The 20,608-nt window shown below is 42.1% G+C and overlaps 1 protein-coding gene across 1 annotated transcript in view; it reads left to right on the top strand.

Moving 5' to 3' along the window:
* The first annotated feature begins 751 nt into the window (after nt 1-751).
* ICOS (inducible T cell costimulator) overlaps nt 752-20,608 on the top strand; it is a 63,566-nt gene continuing 43,709 nt past the window's right edge. The window contains exons 1-4 of the mRNA XM_075529067.1: nt 752-809; nt 12,983-13,324; nt 14,220-14,326; nt 16,491-16,575. Of these exons, the coding sequence (XP_075385182.1) occupies nt 752-809; nt 12,983-13,324; nt 14,220-14,326; nt 16,491-16,575 (592 nt within the window). The remainder of the gene's footprint in view (nt 810-12,982; nt 13,325-14,219; nt 14,327-16,490; nt 16,576-20,608) is intronic.

The raw sequence follows: 20,608 nt of genomic DNA, 5'->3' as shown, positions 1-20,608 counted from the left end.
ATGTCATAGAAAACATTTAAACTTCTAAAAATACAATAAGATTACTATTACTGTTGAAGTTCTCTAGCCCAGCTCCCTTACAGGGATAGAGAGACTATTGGTGGACTTTACAGCTTCCTTATTTTCATGTGAGGCTGTAGGCTTTACTTGTTTTAAAATTGATTTTGAAAGTGATCCTCTATATTTAATGTCATGCAAGTTTTCTGTCTCAGAATCCTATATGGCTTGTCTTCCAGATTTCTTCATTTCAATTAAACTAATGATTTTATTTTTTATCTTACTCTAAAATTTTCTCTTCTCTGCAGAGAATACCATAGAAATGTGTCCAAATAAACATATTGTTCATTCTGTTGGCATTTTTAAATCCTGTTATTCCCAATGATTATTGATTTAAAGATGTAGGGTGGTTCTAAAAAGAACAGCTATTGTTTCTTTAATTTGTTTTCTTAGAATAGAACAAAGAGACATTTTTTCTCTGTCTTTCAAATCATCAACAATTCACAGCCAAGCCATAGCCTGTTGCCCCGAGTCAATTCCAGCTCCCAGCAATCTTATAGGACAAAGTCAAACTATCCCATAAGACTTCCAAGCTGCAAATAAGACACACCGCCTTGAGGGGATGGTAAGCGTGACATAACACCAACCTCCACCAAACCCACTTCCTTTCCAGAAAATAGAAAACAACCACGAGCGGGTATTCACTGTCAGCCTTGAACACCGAAGGCGGAGACTGAGCCTGGTGCTGGCAAGCATGAAGACAGACGCCTGGTATTCCCTTTTCTTCTGCTTCCTCATTGAAGTTCTAAATGGTAAGTGCCCTATTGAATATGTCTTATTGTTATAATTAAGGTGCTGATTGACAAAAATGCAAGGTAGAAGAATTAAGCACCAAATAAACGCCATTGCTCTTGAGTCTATTCTGACGTTTAGGGCCCCTCGAAGACAGGTAGCTCTGCCCAGAGGGTTTCCTCAGCAGTAAATCTTCATGGGAACAGCTCGCCAGTCTTTCCAGCCCCGGCACCAGCCAGGCTCCTCAAGATGAAGTAGAGACGAGGATGTTCCTGAAAGTTTGAACGACGAGGAAAATCCCACATACACGGCTAAGGGTACCGTGTCATCTTGGTAGCTCTCTATGGCCCCGTGTTTGCTTGACTGACTTTGATATTACCTTTTAAGATGGAAAAAAGTCTTTCATCAGACCATTAAATGATTAAATGCTTCCTTGGAGTCACTTGTTAGGGCTGAAGTGTAAGAGGGGTTTCTGCTCTCCGAGAAACATGAAAGGCAAGATGACTTGTGTCAACAGAATGGAAATGAGATAATCTTGGCATTCGGGCTGTGGTTTTTTGTTTTGTTTTTTTGTTTCCTACAGGAGATAAAAAAAAACAAACAAATGAGAGGGCTTTGAAAAGAAAGATTTTTATTTCAATCTTACTGTTGTTGCAACTCCCAGGCAGTCATAGAGACTTTCTTGATGTGAACTATCAGGTTTTCCTAAAAGGCGAAGGAGTAGAGGATGATGTAAAAATATTTCCCAGTTCTGTGGACATTAAACAGAACTTATTATAGAGTCTCTATTTTTCCCCCTAATGGAAGTAGATGTTAGTATATATCAGATTCTATATGAACAATTATATAATTCTACCTATAATTTAAAATCATGTGCTTCTTTTTACTCTGTACATTTTTGTATTGCTTTTATTTTCTTTTAAATTCTGAGCTAGGCTCTATGGTTGGAAAAGTAAAGTGAAATAATATTAAGTGGGGAAGTTCTAGACCACTAAAATAAAAAAAGCAAGATGGTTAGAGGGTAAATTTCACTTAGAAATACAATTTATAGTGGAACAATGAAATAGACTTTACCATTCTTTCCAAGTTAACAAAAAATGTAATGCTGATTGGTTAGATATTATTGAATGTTGCAATGGCTCAAGATGACTAACATGCTCTTCAAAGGAAGGAGGAATGAGGGGTCTGCTTATAATAAGTTCTGACAGCAGTTCGAGGCTACTAAAGTTACTTACAGGACTCTGCTTTGTCTACAACCTACAGAAATCCTTTAGCCATATGAACATCATATGAATAATATATCTGAATTGATACTCATACACTCATTCATTCCATCAAGTTATGTGGCACTAGGTTCCTTTCTTATAGGAAGCACTGTGCTAGCTACTGTACACGCAATGATGAACAAAACTTGGTCAGGTCCTGCTCTCAGGAACCTAAATAAAAGGTTAGGAGAGAGACATCAAACAGCCCCACGAATTGATAGGCCTGCACACATCTCAGTTCTATGAAAGAATATAACAAAGGACCCATGCAAACTGGGAGTGTATGAGTGGGGAGGGGCCTCTTCCAAGACTTTCCGGGGAAACAGATTGAGTTGAGATTTGAAGGACCAATAGGAGTCAATGGGACAAAGAGCAGGAAGTGGGGGGTGGGGAATAACTGTCCATGCCAGAGGAAGAGCAGGGACAACAGGCCTGTGGGGAGGCCAGGGGCTGAAAGAAGTCCACTGTGCCTGAACACAGTAAGGGACAAGGTTGGAGTGGTGCAGACTGAGGCCGAAATAAGAAGCAGAGGCATGACCACGCAGACTGTATGAGTTGAAAATGAAGGATTTTGGCTTTTCTTTCAAGGACAGTAGACAAGTCAATGAAGGGTTTGCTTTTATTGGTAAAAGCATTCCAATGTGCCAAAACTGTTCATGTGACTATGTCGTACTGGAGACTTGAATAAGCACTGGCATTATTTTTAGGAGACAATTAGTCCAGCAGGTGAACACAGTGCAATTCTAGAATGCCATTCATCTTAAACAGTAGAGAGAAAAATCCAATGTTCACTCTTGTCAGTAGAAAGCATCACTTTCCTCAGAAGGCACAGAGGCTACATGGTGTTAATAAGTATGAAAACAATCACCAGATTAAAAATACGACGATTTTCCAGCAAGTGCCAGTTGAAAGCTCAAAATGCAAGAGACAAACTGAAGTTACGTAGTAACTTGCAGGGTTGTTTTTTTTTTGTGTGTGTGTGCGCGTGTGTGTGCCATGTTTTAAATCTTCCCAAGTAGGTATTACCTACTAAGTATTCATCCACATATCCTACCATTCACTAGTCAATCATATCAACAAGAGTTACGCAATTACCACCACAGTCAATTCTAGAACATTTTCTTCTTCCTTGTACTCATTGTGATTCAGGTAATTTTTTCCTTAATTGTGACAAAAACACACATAGCAAACACTCCCCAGTTCCACAACTTCCACGTGTGTAATTCAGTGCCATTGGTTAAACTTTGTGACGGACAGCCCCTGTTGACGTCCTCCTCCAAGTGATTGCACCACGATCAGCAGAGACTCTTGTCGCTAAGCAGCAACTGCTTCAGCGTCACCCACGGCAAGCACTCGTCTAGTTTGGTTTCCCTCTCTTTTGTAATTCCTTCTCATTGTAAAAGAAGATCTGGGGGAAAGTTGAACCTCTCATTGCCATTCGTGGTCATGTTTTCTTGACCCAGTGAGTATTGTGGAAAGCCTTGATAAAGTCCAAGTTTAGAAAGATGACTCTGAAAACTGTGTAGAGAAGGTACCAGAGGGAGAATGGTGGTGTGAGGTGTGTGGCCTCATGACAGGTTCTGTAAGGAAGCTGGGAGGAGACCCCTCATGTCTCTTTGAATTTGGCTTTGTAACCCAGGCAATGCCTCCATCTCAGACCCTTTGGCGTCTCCGGAACCTACTTCTCTCTGAGACTTGGAAGGTGAAGTTGAGTTACTGAGCATCTCTCAGCCTCTCCAAGACTGGAGACCTCATCTCCAGTCTCCCTCCCAGGACTCATGCTGGAGTTTTTGCAGTTCAAACTGTCAATCCTTTTTTTTAATAAGCAAATGTAGGACACTTCCATTAAGTATAACAATCCTGTATTTGATTTTATCCCTTCTTTTAAAAAATATTATTACTTGGGAGTTAATATATATCATATCATTCCATCGTTCAATCACATCAAGCAGAGTTGCACAATTGCTACCACAATCGGTTTCAAAATATTCTTTTTCTTCCTGGACTCCTTGACATTATCTCCCTTTTACCGCCCCCACCCTCACCACTATACCCCCTCCCCACACAACTTGCTGGCCCTATAAGTTCATCATCCTAGATTTCATATACCAAAAACACAGAAAAATATATAACACAATTATTAGGATGTTTCTCAGATGTGTTATGTCATTGGAGGTCACTCTCATAAAAAAATTTTAAAAACATTTCTCAATGCCTGTTCTTTTAGTTTCTCAGTCTGGGGGAGAGAGTTGGGCTCCCTAAAGTGCCTGCGATTTTGCAATGGAATAACTTGTAACTTCTTTGAAAATGAATGACTGTGGGTATTGCAACATTTTATAATACCTCTGGAATTTTCCTATTTATACAAAGAAAACCAGCTTTTTACTGTGGAAAAAAATATTGTGCTTCTCATTTGCCACACTCCCTTAGAAAATTGGGAGTTGTTTTATCCCCTCTATGGAATTTCCTGGCAAATAAAAGAAAACCCACACATACATGCAAATGTGTACTCTTTTGACCTTTTGGCTTCTCTTTCCTGTTCTTCCTCACATGTTTTTAGTGTTTTTCTCCTGAAAAATATTCATGATTTGTATAGGATTGTGTTTATTTTACCTCCTTCCTCCTGCTCATCCCAATCACTTCTTTAGATTATGGTGCTTTGATGAATGCTGCAAACAATGTTAGCACAAAACCCTAGACACCTCTATTAAACAAGACTATAAATATGTACACCCCTTGTTTGTCCACATGTCCTCCACCAGGCTTATAGACTTCTGACCATGGTGCTTCCCTCTCTCCACCTTTAACATTTGTTTTTGAAGGATTCTGTGCTCTTGAGGTCACATTATGTTAAACAGATAGTTTTTGACATCCTTAGGGTTTGGGGAGGGAGCATCTCTGGTTGCCTAGTGGTTGGTTAGGCTTTGGGCTGCGATCCAATCCGCAAGGCAGTCAGGCAGTTTGGAATCAGTGTCAGCATCACGCCAACAGGAAAAGACAGGACTTTTATTCTCGTACCCAGTTACAGTCTTGGAAACGCAGTGTCCGATTGGGCTGCTAGGAATTGGCATCGATTCGATGACAGTGGATTTAGCTAAAGGGGTAACATCAGGGCTTTATGTTGAGTCGAGCAAGATTTCCCGGGAAATTCCCGTAGAGCAGCCATGGAATAAGCAGGTGCATTGTCAGGATGGTGGGGAATCCTTGGCACCAACTTCCTGGCCTTTCTGTCATCAATTCAAATCTTAATTTTCTTCAGCCGTCTTTGTAATAAGTTCCATGGCCATCCTGTGCCTGGAGTCCCAAGAAAGCGATTACCACAAACTTCTGAGCTGACCTTTCTCTCTGGCCCAGCAGCTCCCCTCCGAAGCCAGTTTTGATTGCTCTTTGATTTTTGTGAACCATCTGAAAGAGTCGGAGGCAGGGCTATTACTGTGAGTCTTCATCTGTAGCCATCCAAGGATCAAGGGACATGTTCCCATGCGTAGGAATTGGAACTCTCGTAGCAATTCTTTTTGACTACCTTTGTATAGGCAAGATGCAGGTATAAAAATCTACTGATCAGGACTCCAAAAGTTATAGAAAAAAAAAAAGCAGTATGAGGATCTTAGACAAACACCAGAACTTTTTAGTAAAAGATCAGTTGTGAGCTAACATCTACTCTACACACATTGCAATCTTTAGAACTTTGCCTCTTTCGTTATGCTTGTGTCCTTCACTAAAGCCAAAGCATATCATTACTTTAATACTGAAAATGTGTGTAGTAAGCACTTTTCAATACTTGCAAACTCAGGAGATTTTATCTTCCTATCACTCCGGGACTTTTGTAGAGGTTTGCGGTTAGAAGACTTGAGTTCAGGAGAACAGTGTGAGTTTTCTTAATCTTTTCTGCAGAAGATTTCAACTGTCCCCAGTACAGCATCTCGCAAAGAGTTGCAGCAGGATGAGTCCTAGCCAGGTCATCTCGTCCCAGAGAAATGAAAGAAGATAGATATGACCATAATCAGTCTGCCGAGAAATTCCTCTGAACCACCGTGCCATTCTCAGGGGGAATGACCTTTTATGCAGTTTTTCTTAACAGTCCTCAAACAGTACCTTCAAATGCTCGTCTCCTTTAGGAAATTTTGAAAACCTAGAGACATCATCTAAGGTAAATATTCTGCTTTTATCTTTTGAAACATGGCCTTTATTGATACCAACAGAGTGTTAGAACAACCAGTTCATAGTTTTGAGCATCCGAGAACGCACCCTATCAGAGATGGCAGTCGGCATGATGACCGAGATGTAGGACCCGTTCTCTGGTGCTGGTGCTGGGTGTCCATGAGTAAGTGGTGACTCACACTCGTGCCACGTGACATAATCAAACCAGCTTGGACGGCTTGTTCTTTCTCTGTTCCGCTGCTCGGTGGGCTTCAAGCACTCCCTTGCACATTGCAAACAAGAGCTAACTCTTGCACTGCCAGGGCTTCTACCTGCTCTGTAGGGTGAACATAATCTAGAAATGCCTGAGGAGTCAACAAGAGTGGGTTAAAAAGCCAAACACCGTTTCTTAATAATCATATTTTAAGACACTTCACCAGAATTCACAAAGAACATGTTCTATTTGTGTTTTTAATATTGTTTCAAAAAATATTGTTTCAAAGGCCTTAAGATGTAGCTGTCACTGGTCTGTGTGATCCCAAGGTGTCCTATCAACAGGATCAGGTATCTAGCATCAGAAGGCCCCAAACAAACAATCATATCAATGTTAATGAGGAAGCCTGAGTGGAGACCCAAAATTCATCTGTAGACAATTGGACATCCCTTCACAGAAGGGTCATGAGGAAGGCACGAGCCAGCCAAAGTGCAGCATAGCAACGACGAAACACACAACATTCCTCTAGTTCTTTAATGTATCCTATCCCCCACTATCATGACTCCAGTTCTACCTTACAATTCCGGCTAGACCAGAGCATGTACACTGCTACAGATAAGTCTCTCAACACATGGAATCCAGGACATATAAACCCCTTAGGAGCAGCAATGGGAGTAGCGATTCCATGAGGGTAGGGGGAAGGTGGGGAAGGGGAGAAAGGGGGAGAAAGGGGAACCACTCCCAATGATCGATGTATAACCTTCTTCCCCCCTTTACACTCCCTGGGGGAATGAACAGCAAAAATGTGGGTGAAGGGAGACAGTGGATGGTTTAAGATATGGAAATAACAATAATATGTAATTTATCAAGAATTCACGAGGGGGGTGGGAGGGGAAGGGGAGCTGATACCAAGGGCTCAAGTAGAAAGCAAATGTTTTGAGAATGATGATGGCAACAGATGTACAAATGTGAGTGACACAATGGATGGATGTATGGATTTAGATAAGAATTTTACGAGCCCCCAATAAAATGATTAGGAAAAAAAAGAGCTTTAAGAGCCCCTAATAAAAGATAAAGCTGCCATCTATATAATGCATTACTAATATGCTATGGTCATGAAACATCTGGTCCAAGTGGTCCTCTATTGGCTAAATATTGACCAAATTTAATACTATGATCCTTTGGAGAACCTAAATAGCCAACCGAAGGACCCCTGGTGGTGTGGTAGTTACGTGTTGGCCTGTGAGCTGCATGATTGGCAGTTCAAAACCACCAGCCACCATGAGGGAGAAGAACTGAGCTTTGTACTCTTGTAAACAATTGTAGTCTTGTAAACCCACAGGGGGTCTCTATGAGTCAACATTGACTCAATGACAGTGAGTTTGTTTTTGAATTGAATCGCCTTCAGGTTTAAACCTGTCCCCCAGCAACAGCCTTAGAGGAGTCAAGAGAATAAACAACTTTCCAAGTAAGCCCTGATGAAGTTGGTGTACATTTTAGGCAAAGAACCTTTACTTTCAAAATCACAAAGAAACTTCTTTCAAGAATCTGACCTCCCACTCTGGAAGTTGTGTTTTATGAATGATTGAATATCTGCATGAATTTGTTTCCAGAAAAAAAAGCATCATGGTCTAACTGACCTAAGATCATCTTAATCTTGAGTTGGGTAACTCATTTTTCTGGCTCCGTTTTAACTTGATAAATATAAAATATGGACTTAGATTGATTAATTCTAAAAGTCCCTTTTGTTTCTTATATTTTATGTTCTACATTTCACCTTTCCTGACTTAAAATTTTACAAAGACTTACACAGTCATCGGTACATCCATCTATCTGACAAATATTTATTGAGACTTGCTTTAAACCAGGTACTCTTGTAGCACAATGGATATATCAGTAAATAGACCATAAACTCCTTGATTTTTAATGGCTACATTGTAGTGACAATATAACAAACAAACAAGCAAATTAGTCACCTCATTTTAGACAATGATAATACTTTATCTCAAGGTAATATAATAGAAAATGACTTGCGGGTGGGGTGTTATACTTTGGGGTGGATGATTAGTGGTCACTGAGACGTGTAATTGCTCTTGAGTGATTAGGTAGAAGCAACCTTATGAAGATCGGAGAGAAGAAATTTCCAAGAACATAAACAGCAAGTTCAATGCACTGGGAATGAGCTTCTCCTGTTTGAGCTAGAGAGAGGGAATGCGTGACTGCAGTGTACTAGATGACTATCATGAGACAGTGTTGGCAATGAGCATGAACTAGGTCCATCTTGGGAAGACAGGGTCAGGAGTCATGTTTTATTTTAAGAGCGATAGGAAGTCCCTGGAAGCTTTTGGAGGCATGAAGATAACACTACTTGATTGCGTTTGTTAGTAGATCATTTTGCTGAACTGAAAATGAGTGAAAACAGAGAGGAAATCCTTGTCCCAGAGAGAGAAAATGATAGGCGAGGAAGGTATAGTAGCTACGCAACAGAAATAGGTGGATTCTTACGGATGCCTGGGAAGCTCGGAAGTTAGGTTTTCGGCTCCCATCAAGAATTAAAGTCTCAAAAACCCAAAGGGAAAGTGCTGCTCTGCCCTACCAAGTTGTTATGGATTGGAATCGGAGTGAAGTTGGTTTTGTGGTTATGGCAGGTGAACTGATCAAGCAGATTTGACACCCAAATTCGCAGAGCAGGCATTTTCTATTAAAAAATATTATAAAACTGATACTCCTGGATGAACATTGGATTTGATGATAGGAGCATCCAGGGAGAGTAGAAAAAAGATATCATATCAGCTACTCCTGCAGTTGTAACAAATGAATTTATTCAAACCTTTCTTTACCTGCTTATCTAAGTTCATTAAGATGATATTCCTCTGATGTTATTTTTCCAACACTGCTAAAGGTTAAGGAGGATCGTGACTGGATATTTGAATGAGCATATCTGTTCAATAGGAGCCAGTATAGTTATGAAGCATTGATCATATGCCATAACACGTTCTTTTTCTGAAAGCGTTGAAATTACAGGCTGAGTGGTCTAATGGCTTTCCAGATGGGAAGCATAAGCATTAGATATGTGGAAACCTGAATCATGCCTCTCATGACTACATTTAATTGGAAACAAGGTAATCTATGTCGTACTTAAGGCACCCTGGCAGTGAAACGATGAAATTGGTTGGCTTCTAATGGAAAGGTGCGTGGTTCACACTCAACAGACCCTCTTTGAGAGTAAAGACCGGAAACCCTAAGGGGCAGTGCTACTCCGTCCTATGAGTTGGGACAGGCTTGACAACAAGAGGGCTGCAATTATTAGGGTGAAATCAATGAAGACAGTGAAAATGGCGACTGGAATCCCCAGATGTCACATCATTTTGACACTGCCATTGAAGAAAGCAGAAGCATGGCCTTCCCCTCTCAAGATGTATTAATGGACTCTCATCTCTCCTGTGCCCTGGCATACCCCACTAAGAACAAGGCTTCACTCCGGAGGGTTCATCTGGCAGCAAAATATTACCCTTTGGGATACTCGTAGTCTTATTTGAATGTGTTCTGATCCTGAATCCACGGAAAATGGAAAGCACTTTAAGACTTTTTGTTCTCAACAAGGAATCCAAATTGAGGAGGGTGTGGCAGGCCTGGTAGGGAATGATCAAGGGTAAGGTAAAGAAGAGGTATAGCTGAAACCCAGGTGGGGATGGAGCATGGTAATGGGACAGGAGGAAAGTTAAGGGGAATAGAGGAAAGAGCTAGGAGGCAAAGGGCATTTATAGAGGTCTAGACAAAGATATGTACATGCAAATATATATATGAGGATGGGGAAATAGATCTATGTGCCTATATTTATAGGTTTAGTATTAAGGTGGCAGAAGGACCTTGGGCCTCTACTTGAGCACTCCCTCAATGCATGAATACTTTCTTCTATTAAATTGGCATTATGTGATGCTCACCTTCCCGACACAACCGCCGAAGCCAAAGTGGGTGAACAAGCAAATGTGGTGAAGAAAGCTGATGGTGCCCGGCTATCAAAAGATATAGCATCTGGGGTCTTAAAGGCGTGAAGATAAACAAGTGGCCATCTAGCTTAGAAGCAGCAAAGCCCACATGGAAGAAGCACACCAGCCTGTGCGATCACGAGGTGTCGAAGGGATCAGGTATAAAGCATCATCAGAAAAAAAAATCTTACCATAGTGAATGAAGGGGGAAGTGCAGAGTGGAGACCCAAGGCCCATTTGTCGGCCACTGGAGATCCCTTTTCAGAGGGGTCTAGTGGAGGAGATGAGCCAGTCAGGGTGCGATGTAGCACCGATGAAGAATACAGCTTTCCTCCAGTTCCTAAATGCTTCCTCCCCCCCAACTATCACGATCTGAATTCTACCTTGCAAGTCTGGATAGAGCAGAGGATGTACACTGGTGCAGATAGGAGCTGGAGGCACAGGGAATCCAGGGCAGAAGATCCCTTCAGAACCAGGGGTGTGAGTGGCGATCCTGGGAGGGTAGAGGGTGAGTGGGTTGGAAAGAGGGAACCGATTACAAGGATCTACGAGTGACCTCATCCCTGGGGGATGGACAACAGAAAAGGGGGTGAAGGGAGACGCTGGACAGGGCAAGATATGACAAAATAATAAGTTATAAATTATCAAGGGCTCATGAGGGGGCGGGGAGTGGGGAGAGAGGGAAAAAAAAGAGGACCTGATGACAAGGGCTTAAGTGGACAGTAAATGCTTTGAAAATGATGAGGGCAAAGAATGTACAGATGTGCTTTACACAATTGATGTATGTATGGATTATGATAAGAGTTGTATGAGTCCCTGACAAAATGTTTTAAAAAAAGACTTTTTGTTCTCACTTGCTTATTTAAAAGACGAAGGTGGCTTAGATGAGTGGCAAGACAGAATCCGCATCTGGGTTTCTCAGAAACCACTGCATTGGACTTCCGGGTCACTTCACTGTCGACCCTTTCCGTTTGCTTTGCACTCAATTATAAATCACTGTGTGGGCAAAACTTGCCCTCCGAAATAAAGATGGGGTGTCTCTCTCTGGGTGTGCATCCTGTGGCTGCAGACACTTTTGCTCGAAGATCTCTTTGTGGTTCACTTGCTGACTCTCTGGCCTCTGGGACGTTTGCTCTGAGTATTTCTAGAGGAACTGAGGATCAGCTCGTTGATTTTATCTTCTGCCGCAAAAGCAGTAGAGACACGTAGACAGCAAAGCAGCAGTTTTCTCAGACAAATAAATCCCCACACAAGACACCCTTCATTTGAATCTAATACAGACCACACACTGTATGCACTGGTCTTCTCTTGCTTTCTGTTGATGTTCTCACTCACTCGCTGCCATTGAGTCCATGACAACTCATAGTCACTCCAGAGGACAGGGTAGACCTGCCCCTGTGGGTTTCCGAGACTGTAACTCTTTATGGGAGTAGAAAGCCTCATTGTTCTCCCTATGCACAATAGAACAAAACACTGCTGGGTCCTGCCCCTCACAATTGTTACATTGGAGCCCAATACTTATATAGAGTCACTTATTTATTGTGTAAGCTATATACGATCTTAAGGCATTCTGGTGGTGCAGTGGGTTATGGTGGGCTGCTAAGCATAAGGTCTGTAGTTGAAACACACCAGCGACTCCACAGGAGGAAGAAAAGGGTTTGCCGCCTGAGAAACCCACATGGGCAGTTTTACTCGGCCCTAGAGGGTCACGATGAGTCACAATCAAGTCGATGGTGAGCTTGGTTTTGATTTAGATATTATATATATATATAATATATTATATATATTCTAAGTTACATTCTTTTCCTAAATCTACCCTTGTTTGATTACGGTAAGTGCTATGTATCCTTCAATTTCAATTTAAAAGACACTTCCTCAAAGCGGCATCTTTCTGAACCTCGAGCAAAATTAGAACTCATTCCACCCCACACCCCTCACCACCACCGTAAGAAGCGTTCTTATTTTCCTCAAAGGGGAAGGGCAGTAGGGACCCCAGCTGTTCTTTGGGCGCCATTGAGTCGGTTCTGAGTCACAGGGATCCTTCGCACAACAGAACAGAACACCGCCTGGCATGCTCCCTCCTCAAAGTGCTGTTTGAGCACCTTGTTACACCCACTGTTCCATTAATATGATGGAAATCAAAGATCAAATAATTTATACATTGTCTATAAAGGGCAATGGTGGCCTAGGGGTCACCCGCTGTGCTGCTCACCCCCAAATCAGCAGTTGGAGCCCACCAGCCGTCTGCAGGAGAAAGACGAGGCTGTCTGCTCTGGAGAAGGTTATTGTCTCAGGAGCCCAAGGAGGCCATTCTACCGCGTCTACAGGGTCTCCAGGAGTGGATGGCAGTGAGTTGGGTCTTGCTAGATGATCTACGCTTCTATGATAAGCAAGTTTCTGGTTAGGCTTTTCTAGGGCACCGTCTCCTCTTTTCCCGTGTCCTTTCTTTGGGAAAGCGAACTTCTCTCGTTGGGGTGCAGCCCAGGTGGAGTCGCGAAGAGAGCTACCTTCAGAGGAAATGTAATGATTGCAACCATGTGTTCTCAACATGCCTCTCTCGCCTTGTTTTCTTTCTTTTCATCCAGGAGAAATCAATGATTCTGCCAAGCCTGAGATGTTCACATTTCACAAAGGAGGCGTGCAAATTATGTGCAAACACCCCACGACCCTCCAGCAATTTAAAATGCAGCTGCTAAGAGGAAAGCAACTGCTCTGCGAGCTCACCAAGACCAAGGAGGGCGGCCACACGGTGTCCACCACGAAGAACTTGGATTTCTGTCAGTCTCAGTCAGCCAATGACAGTGTCTCTTTTTTCCTGTATAACTTGAACAGTTCTTATGCCAGCTATTACTTCTGCCAGCTGATCGTTTTTGATCCTCCCCCGTTCACTATAGAGACCCTGAGTGGAGAATATTTGCATATTTATGGTAAGGCATTCCTTTGATCTTCCTGGTTTAAGAGTACATACACATCTGGACAACTTTCATGACTAATGAAAACAATTAAACAAATAAGTACCTTTGATGCTGGGGTTCCTCTGAATGCCATTATAGGCAATTGTTTATGATGAAACTGTGCAAAGGGCAATTTATTATTAATACCTATTGCTAGTAAGTGACGTACAGTTAAATCCTATAGACTGCTGAGTTAGAACTAAGTCATGCTGCTTTTAAAAAACATGTTATCTTTTGAAAAACTTAAGAAAAAGATCCCAAATACATGACTTAATGGATATTTCCTTTATTAATCTTAGAGTTATAATTTTGGGTTTGTGCCGGGGTTGTGTATGTCAATGAAATGATTGAAAATAATAGGTTTATATTATGACTTTTCCTAGTTATTCTTTTTAAGAAATAGAGATAGGAAGTTTCTATGAACCCCATTTCTAAACATACATGTGCACAGAAGGTATATAGAGTGAAAACTCCACCTTTAGGTTTGAGTTTCTGGATGTTTGCTATGAATATTAAGGGGTTCTGGTGGTGCTGTTGGGTAAGCATCGGACTGCTGACTACAAGGTTCGTGGTTCAAACCCACCAGCTGCTTTATGGTGAGCCTGCTGGCTACTGAAAAGGCTTAGAGCCTGCGAAACCCTATTGGGTCACTCTGAGTCAAAATTGACTTCCATTGCAGTGGGTTTTGTTTTGCTATAATGCTAAGGTCGTGTCAGTTAGCATTTATTGAGTGTCATTACAGTAATGCAGAACAGATTTGGGTGGTTAAATAATGTTCAAATTTGGCAAAAAGCATTTGTGATTTAGCACAGGAAAAGAAGGTGAGATTCTCAAAAGTTTTTTTCTTACCTTTTGTTCCCCCACCCAGAGTCACAGCTTTGTTGCACCTTGAAGTTCTGGTTGCCTGTCATATGTGCAGCTTTTATCATACTCTGCATTTTGGGATGTGTATTTATTGGTTGGCTTACCAAAAAGGTGAGCAATTTCTGTTTTTTTCTTGCATCTTCTTTCTGAGGAATATCAATGATTATTTACTCATCAGAAGTACACATTGATTTTATCAAAAGTATTCTGATCACCAGGTAGACAATTCCTTTTCCCCAAGAGATACCTACTTACTAATCAAACTGATAATTTAGAGTAGATGCTTATTGATTTATTTTATAAATTATTCCCTCCTCTCCCAATAAACCTCTATGATTAAGAGCAAGATACATGATTGTTTTTAAAAGACAAGGAAACTGGATGCAAGGAGAGACAAATAGCCTGCAGGAAGGTAAAAATATTAAGAAAAGAGATAGTTATTATTTTAAAAATCGATTAAAAGTGGACTGCGAATTTGATTCTAGCCTCTTAACGGTCAGGGCAAAGATGAAACAATTAGCTATGGTGCAAGGTACACTCAGCTGATAAGATAAAATATAATCGGTGATAACGTCTTTTTAGCTGCCAGTAGACGCTGAGAAGGAAATTTCCCATTTTTTTTCACACGATGAGCGATTACACGTCTCATTTTAACACACACACACACACAAGCTAATCATAAAGATAAAATAGAAACACACATACACACAAAGAAACACAATAATAATAAATAATCTTTCTGTCCTGGAGGGGATATATATATATATATATATAACTTTACATTATAGAAGGGGTGCAGGCTGTCAGAGCAGATCATCTGTTTCACATTAACCAGTTCATACCCACTTTGTTTCATCTAACTCATTGCGATCCTGCCCATAGAAGATCATTAATGTCACTTCTGTGTTTCCTGTTTCCATTCCTCTTTCTTTCCTAACCCTTTGAACTTTGTCTTTGGATAAATGCTGCCCTTTGGGTCTCAATAAGTTGACTATTCTGAGACATGCTTACCTTACTAGCATTACTGTTCCCTCGCATAACCCAGAGATGGTGGATTGATTCAGACTCTAGTGGCCCCGACTCAGAGCGGCCCTCTAGGCCTGGAGAGGACTGCCCACTGTGGGGTTCTGAGACAGTACTCTTGACTGGAGTGGAAAGCTTCACCTTTCCTCACTGGAGCGGCTGGTGCTATCAAATTGCTGACCTGTGGTTAGCAACTCAGTCCATAGACCACTACACTGCAGGCATTTTGTTCTCCCTTGTACACCTGTCTATTGTTTGGCTGAAAACTGAGTCATGGGAGTGGATTCAGATCCACACCTGAAGGCCAACTATAGATCATAGTCTTGGGATTCCGTTTGAGTTTTATTTAGCATTTTTCTCTCACTCTATCTTCCAATGTGACCCTTTCCAGAGTGGTTGGTAGAGGGAGGTAGGCATCATCAGGACCGGCTGATTGTGGCAGTTGCTGTGTGTGTGTGTGTGTGTGTGTGTGTGTGTGTGTGTGTGTGGTCTAATTGCTTCCATGTGTCTTTGATTTCGTTTACTTTCCTTTCTTCTGGGTGAGGAGAGACTAACAGGTGCGTCTCAGATGGCTGGTCATCAGCTTTTAAGAGCTTAGCTGCTAGTCATCGAAGGAGAACATCTTTGTGAACAATGTTATGCTAATTGATCTTGCTGATCCCCAAAACAATGATCCTGAACCACCAGACCCAGCAACTCATTCCTTCAAAGTGTTTGGTTATGACTTATGTAGATATTTTCATAACTTTTCTCCCCTGTGCTCTGACCCATTCATGGATATATTTGCAACCAAAGTAAAGACCCATGTACAAATAGAAGATATGAATTTTAATCTTTCACATTACTAGTTCTCTATCAAATCATTTAGGCCAATCTGCACGTGAGGCAAATATGCTAATGGTCAAGTATATTTAGTATGTAGTCAATGGCCAGAAAGCATTTCTATCTGTGGCAAACACGAATTTAAAAAGAGAGATGGGGGCAGAGGGAAGGGATAAGACAGGGCCCATGACCTAAGTCCACTAGAAAAAGAAAGATAAAGGTAAAAATGAAGAGGAAATTTGGGAGAAAAAATTCATTTACCTTATTTTACCAGTATGTACTTCCATTTAGCCTAAATTCAGGAACCTTTGTCACATTTTAATGCTTTTGTCACATACTACTTCTAAGAATGAATGCAAACTGGATGTAAAGCGAAGCTGGAGGTGGGAAAGTCAGATGATGAGCCCCCCCCCTCTCTCTCTCCTTTCAGAGGTACCAGTCCGTTCTACAGGACCCCAATAGTGAGTACATGGCCATGGCTGCAGTGACCACTGCTAAAAACCCCAGATGCAGAGGTACAGCTCCATGGGATGGGGGTGGGGCTGGGAGTGGGGGTGAGGAAGGGTGTTTACTAGTTGGGGTGGGAGATGTTTTCACATTGCTGTGCTTTAAACTTTTATTTTTTTAAAGAAAAGAACATTATTTTGGGGCCAATTTTAATTTTTTCTGTGAAAATCTAAATTTGTACTTAATGGAATTTATATATATTTGGTAGTGTAAAGAAACAGGCTCGCAAGCCCCTAAGATGATTTCTCAAGTGATATTTCAAAAAATTTGAGGATTCTAGGTTCTATGTATTGAGGGGACATTGCGTCAGGTAGTGAACATGCTATTCAATAGCAGTCTGTGGCGGGAAAGGGGAGTGTAGCCATGAGTGGAGATTTGGGCTGAAATTTGGAAGAGACACCAAGGGGATGAAGAGGAAATTGGTAACTGTATTCAATTATTTTGGTGTATTTACTTCCTGAGGATACCATACCAAAATGCCACCAGTATGTGTATCTTAAAAAGAATATAATAGTATTGTCTCCGAGTTCTTGGGTTTGGGCGTCGTGGATTAGGGTGTTATTAGGGCCGTGGTCTCTCTGCAGGTTTTAGGGAAAGATGCTCTGTGTAGCTCTGGCTTCTCCCAGTTCCAGGGTTGGCTGACTTGAGGAAGCATCTGTATAAGGCATTCTCCTCTCTCTCTCTCTCTCTCTCTCTCTCTCTCTCTCTCTCTCTCTCTCTCTCTCTCTCTCTCTCTCTTCTTTCCACTTAAAGGGACAGCACATGTGGTATTAGTAATCCATCTGGTTGGGTATGACTTATGACATAAATAATATCTGCTACAGGAATCAGACATGGGCTGGGTAAAACTTCATGGAAACTGTGGAACTAACGTTGGGTTTTGAAGTCTAAGTAAGAGTTTGGATGGCGTGTGTATGTACATGCACATGTGTTTGTGAAAGGCTGAGAAAGGGGGAAACCTTTGGGAAGGGATAGACACATGCAACGTTTTTTAAGAGTTATTTTAAAAATTCTATTACAGATGGGCTCTGAAACCTGGAACTCTCTGGCTCCCAGGCGTGAAGCTCATTGGCCAGCTCCTTTCATCTTGAAATTCAAGATTCTTTCCTTTCCTGGACCCCTGAGCCTGAAGTGATGTCTGATTTGATTTGACTACATCCATCTCCGACTGGTGTTTTGTTCAATCTGGACAAGCGAATCTATCAGTCAACAGGGATGTATTTGAATAGACTGCCTGTGTAGTACTGCGTTATTTCAAACACACACCCTCCTGCAACGAGCCTTATAGCAAGCCCAGGTTCTGTGTGCTCAGCAAATAGACCTCGCTGGGTAGACGTTCCTGTCTTCACATCTTCTCCTAGCAATGCACCAACCACTTAAAAAAATGTTTTTATGTTTTAATTTTTTTTAAGACACAAAGGATACCAAATCTGCAAAGCAAATGGGTAGCCCTGGGTCAGCATCTGTCCACTTGTCACCACCAGACTACCTCTTCTTTCTGCAGCGATGCACCTTTCCTTTCGTTCATTAGACCGTAGTGGCAGGCGCTTCAAACCGGCGGTGATTTACTCTTGTTTCCTTCTATCCCATACTGTCAGAATGCTATAATACACTGCTCTCTCTTGTCCAACTGTGGATGCTTCAGCACCCCTGTTAGCCAAGCCCCCAACGGTTTAAGTGCCTTCTCCTTGCCCTCAGATTCACTTGTGAAACTACTTGCAAATGGCTACTTGATTAATCAAAACAAACAATCAAGAACCAACAAAACCCACGGTCATAGAGTGAGTAGACTCTGACACGTGGCAACCTCAGCTGCTACGGGGCAGAACTGTGTCCCACGGGGTTTTCGTGGCCATACTCGCTATGAAGGCCTTTGTTCCGTGGCACTGGTGGGTGGGTTTGAACCATCAACCTTTAGGTTATCAGTTGAGCACAAACTGTTTGTGCCACCTAGAGCCTGACGATTTGATAGCTACTCTGAATGAGCGCAGGGCCTCTGCATGTATTCTCTCTCCTGCTCCACAAAACACCACAAGAAATATACTGCTGAATCTAATGGATAGCATTTGCCTATATTCTTCCTCTCCAAGTGTATTGGTCCTAGAATACATCTTATTTTCCCCAATTCAGTTAAGATGGGTTATTTTGTTGATATTTGTGACAGCAAACGTGACCCAGAATCAAATACAACTTCATCTGATTATCCTGTTTTCATGGTGCTATCAATTACCACCTAAGTTATTTTCATAGATCAGATTGCAATGGTAAAGAAGCAAAACCATCTTTAACTGCCGACCATCCTCCTGGTAGTAGAGCCAGTGATGCCTGTAGCGCCTAAGCTGCCGCTCCTGTAAGTTGCTGCCAACATCATGCCATGCTGCCTCTGGACTTGACAGGTCAAAATGGAGAAATTTCATGCCCCCAGACCTGGAGGGACCCCAAAGGTCGACAGGCTCCCCACAATGAGGTGAAGCCACCGTAGGAACCAGAGTCACCTGGCCTGCATCAAGCCTGGATCTGGGAAGGACAGGGTGCCCAGGATGATTCCACTCATCTAGAAACCATCCAGCCCCGAAACTGACTTTGGGACTTTGGAATTGGCTCCCTTCAAATGTCATTTGGCTTGAAAGATGCTTGAATACACGTGACATGTGCTTATCCTAAGGTCACCAAGGCGTATGCAAGAATGCTCATAACCTCCGGCTAAATGGGGTCATTTGGTAGTGTTGAAATTTGTCATTGTCTGCTCATCTATCATTTACTTTAGGGGTGAGCTCCTGTGTACCATTATGCATACCTAATTTATTTTAAGTATGTGTAATGTGGCTGTGTACAGTACAGTACTGAATCTGTAATTTGAATCAAGTACCATGGTCTCTGTTTTCAGACAGCGTGTCTGGCTGGGCAGAGCGGTGTGAGGAGTAGATCTGTGGGGCGGGGTGGGTGGGTGGGTGCGTGGGGGTGGGGTGGAGAACAGTGTTCACGTGGCACATCTGGCCTGGTTGCCCAAGTTTGGCCCCTGCAGCTTCCTTATCTCCAAAAGGGATATTTCAATGGCTAAAGGACAACATTTCTGTGAAATAAATACTTTTAAAAACAGGAGCCACCTTGCAAATAGACTTTGGCACTAATGGTATGCTGAAGAATAAACATTTGATATTCCTGAAAATATCTCACAGTGTTTTCTTTGGGAGCAATACAGAGGATGGTTACCTTAGCTGGTAGTTGCACATTTGAGTTTTAAGGTAGCTATATAGCTTGGAACTTTGCTAGTGTCACACTACTAGCTTGCCAGTTTTCCTCACTAGAACTCTACTAGCTTTCTTTTCCTTTCATCCAAATTCCTTTCCTTCCTGTAAATAAGATGTGAATCAACCAAAAAAAACTTGCCAAATGGCTGAAAAATTCTGCAAAAAGGTTTGCCACTTTCTTGACCATGTCTCTGACCTCATGTCCTGTGATCCCTGAGTTGCTTAGTATGCGTTTCCTACAGACACAACTCCTCCTAAGCCACCATGCAGCCACCGTAGCACAAGATTCACACTGAAACCTGGCTCTCACCTAGGCTGCTCATCTCCCTCAGCTTTTGCCTGTTGCTCCAATAATGCACTTGGTAGCAAACAGTTCCGTTCAGGATCTTCCTTGGGGTTTTTTGGTCATGTCTCTGTGAGTCCCTTAATATGGATAGGTCCCCAGTCTCTACTATCATGGCCTTGGTGGTTTTGAAGATTATAAGTCAGTTATGCTTTAGAATCCCTGAAGTTGGGACATTCTGGTGTTTCTTATTCGGGTTAGGGTGGCGGAAATAAACAGCTGATGCTGTGTGTCCTTTTCATTACACCTGCTTAGGAGTGTTTCGGAAAGCACCATTCTTTTCACCTGTTGGCTTCATCTATCACCATCCACAACTTGGGTCCCAACGAAAGTCACTTAGAAATGGAGGCCACTGTTGGAGGGTTCCCCCGTGAACACTTCTTTTCACTCCTAGTCAGGGCTTCTTCACCTTAGGATGGCCTGCCTTCTTCTAGAAGCGTCTCTTTC

This window comes from Tenrec ecaudatus, chromosome 13 (assembly GCF_050624435.1).
Source record: "Tenrec ecaudatus isolate mTenEca1 chromosome 13, mTenEca1.hap1, whole genome shotgun sequence".
Taxonomy (NCBI): Eukaryota; Metazoa; Chordata; class Mammalia; order Afrosoricida; family Tenrecidae; genus Tenrec; species Tenrec ecaudatus.
The sequence above is the reverse complement of the archived record's forward strand: the minus strand, read 5'-3'. Positions and strand labels throughout refer to the sequence as shown.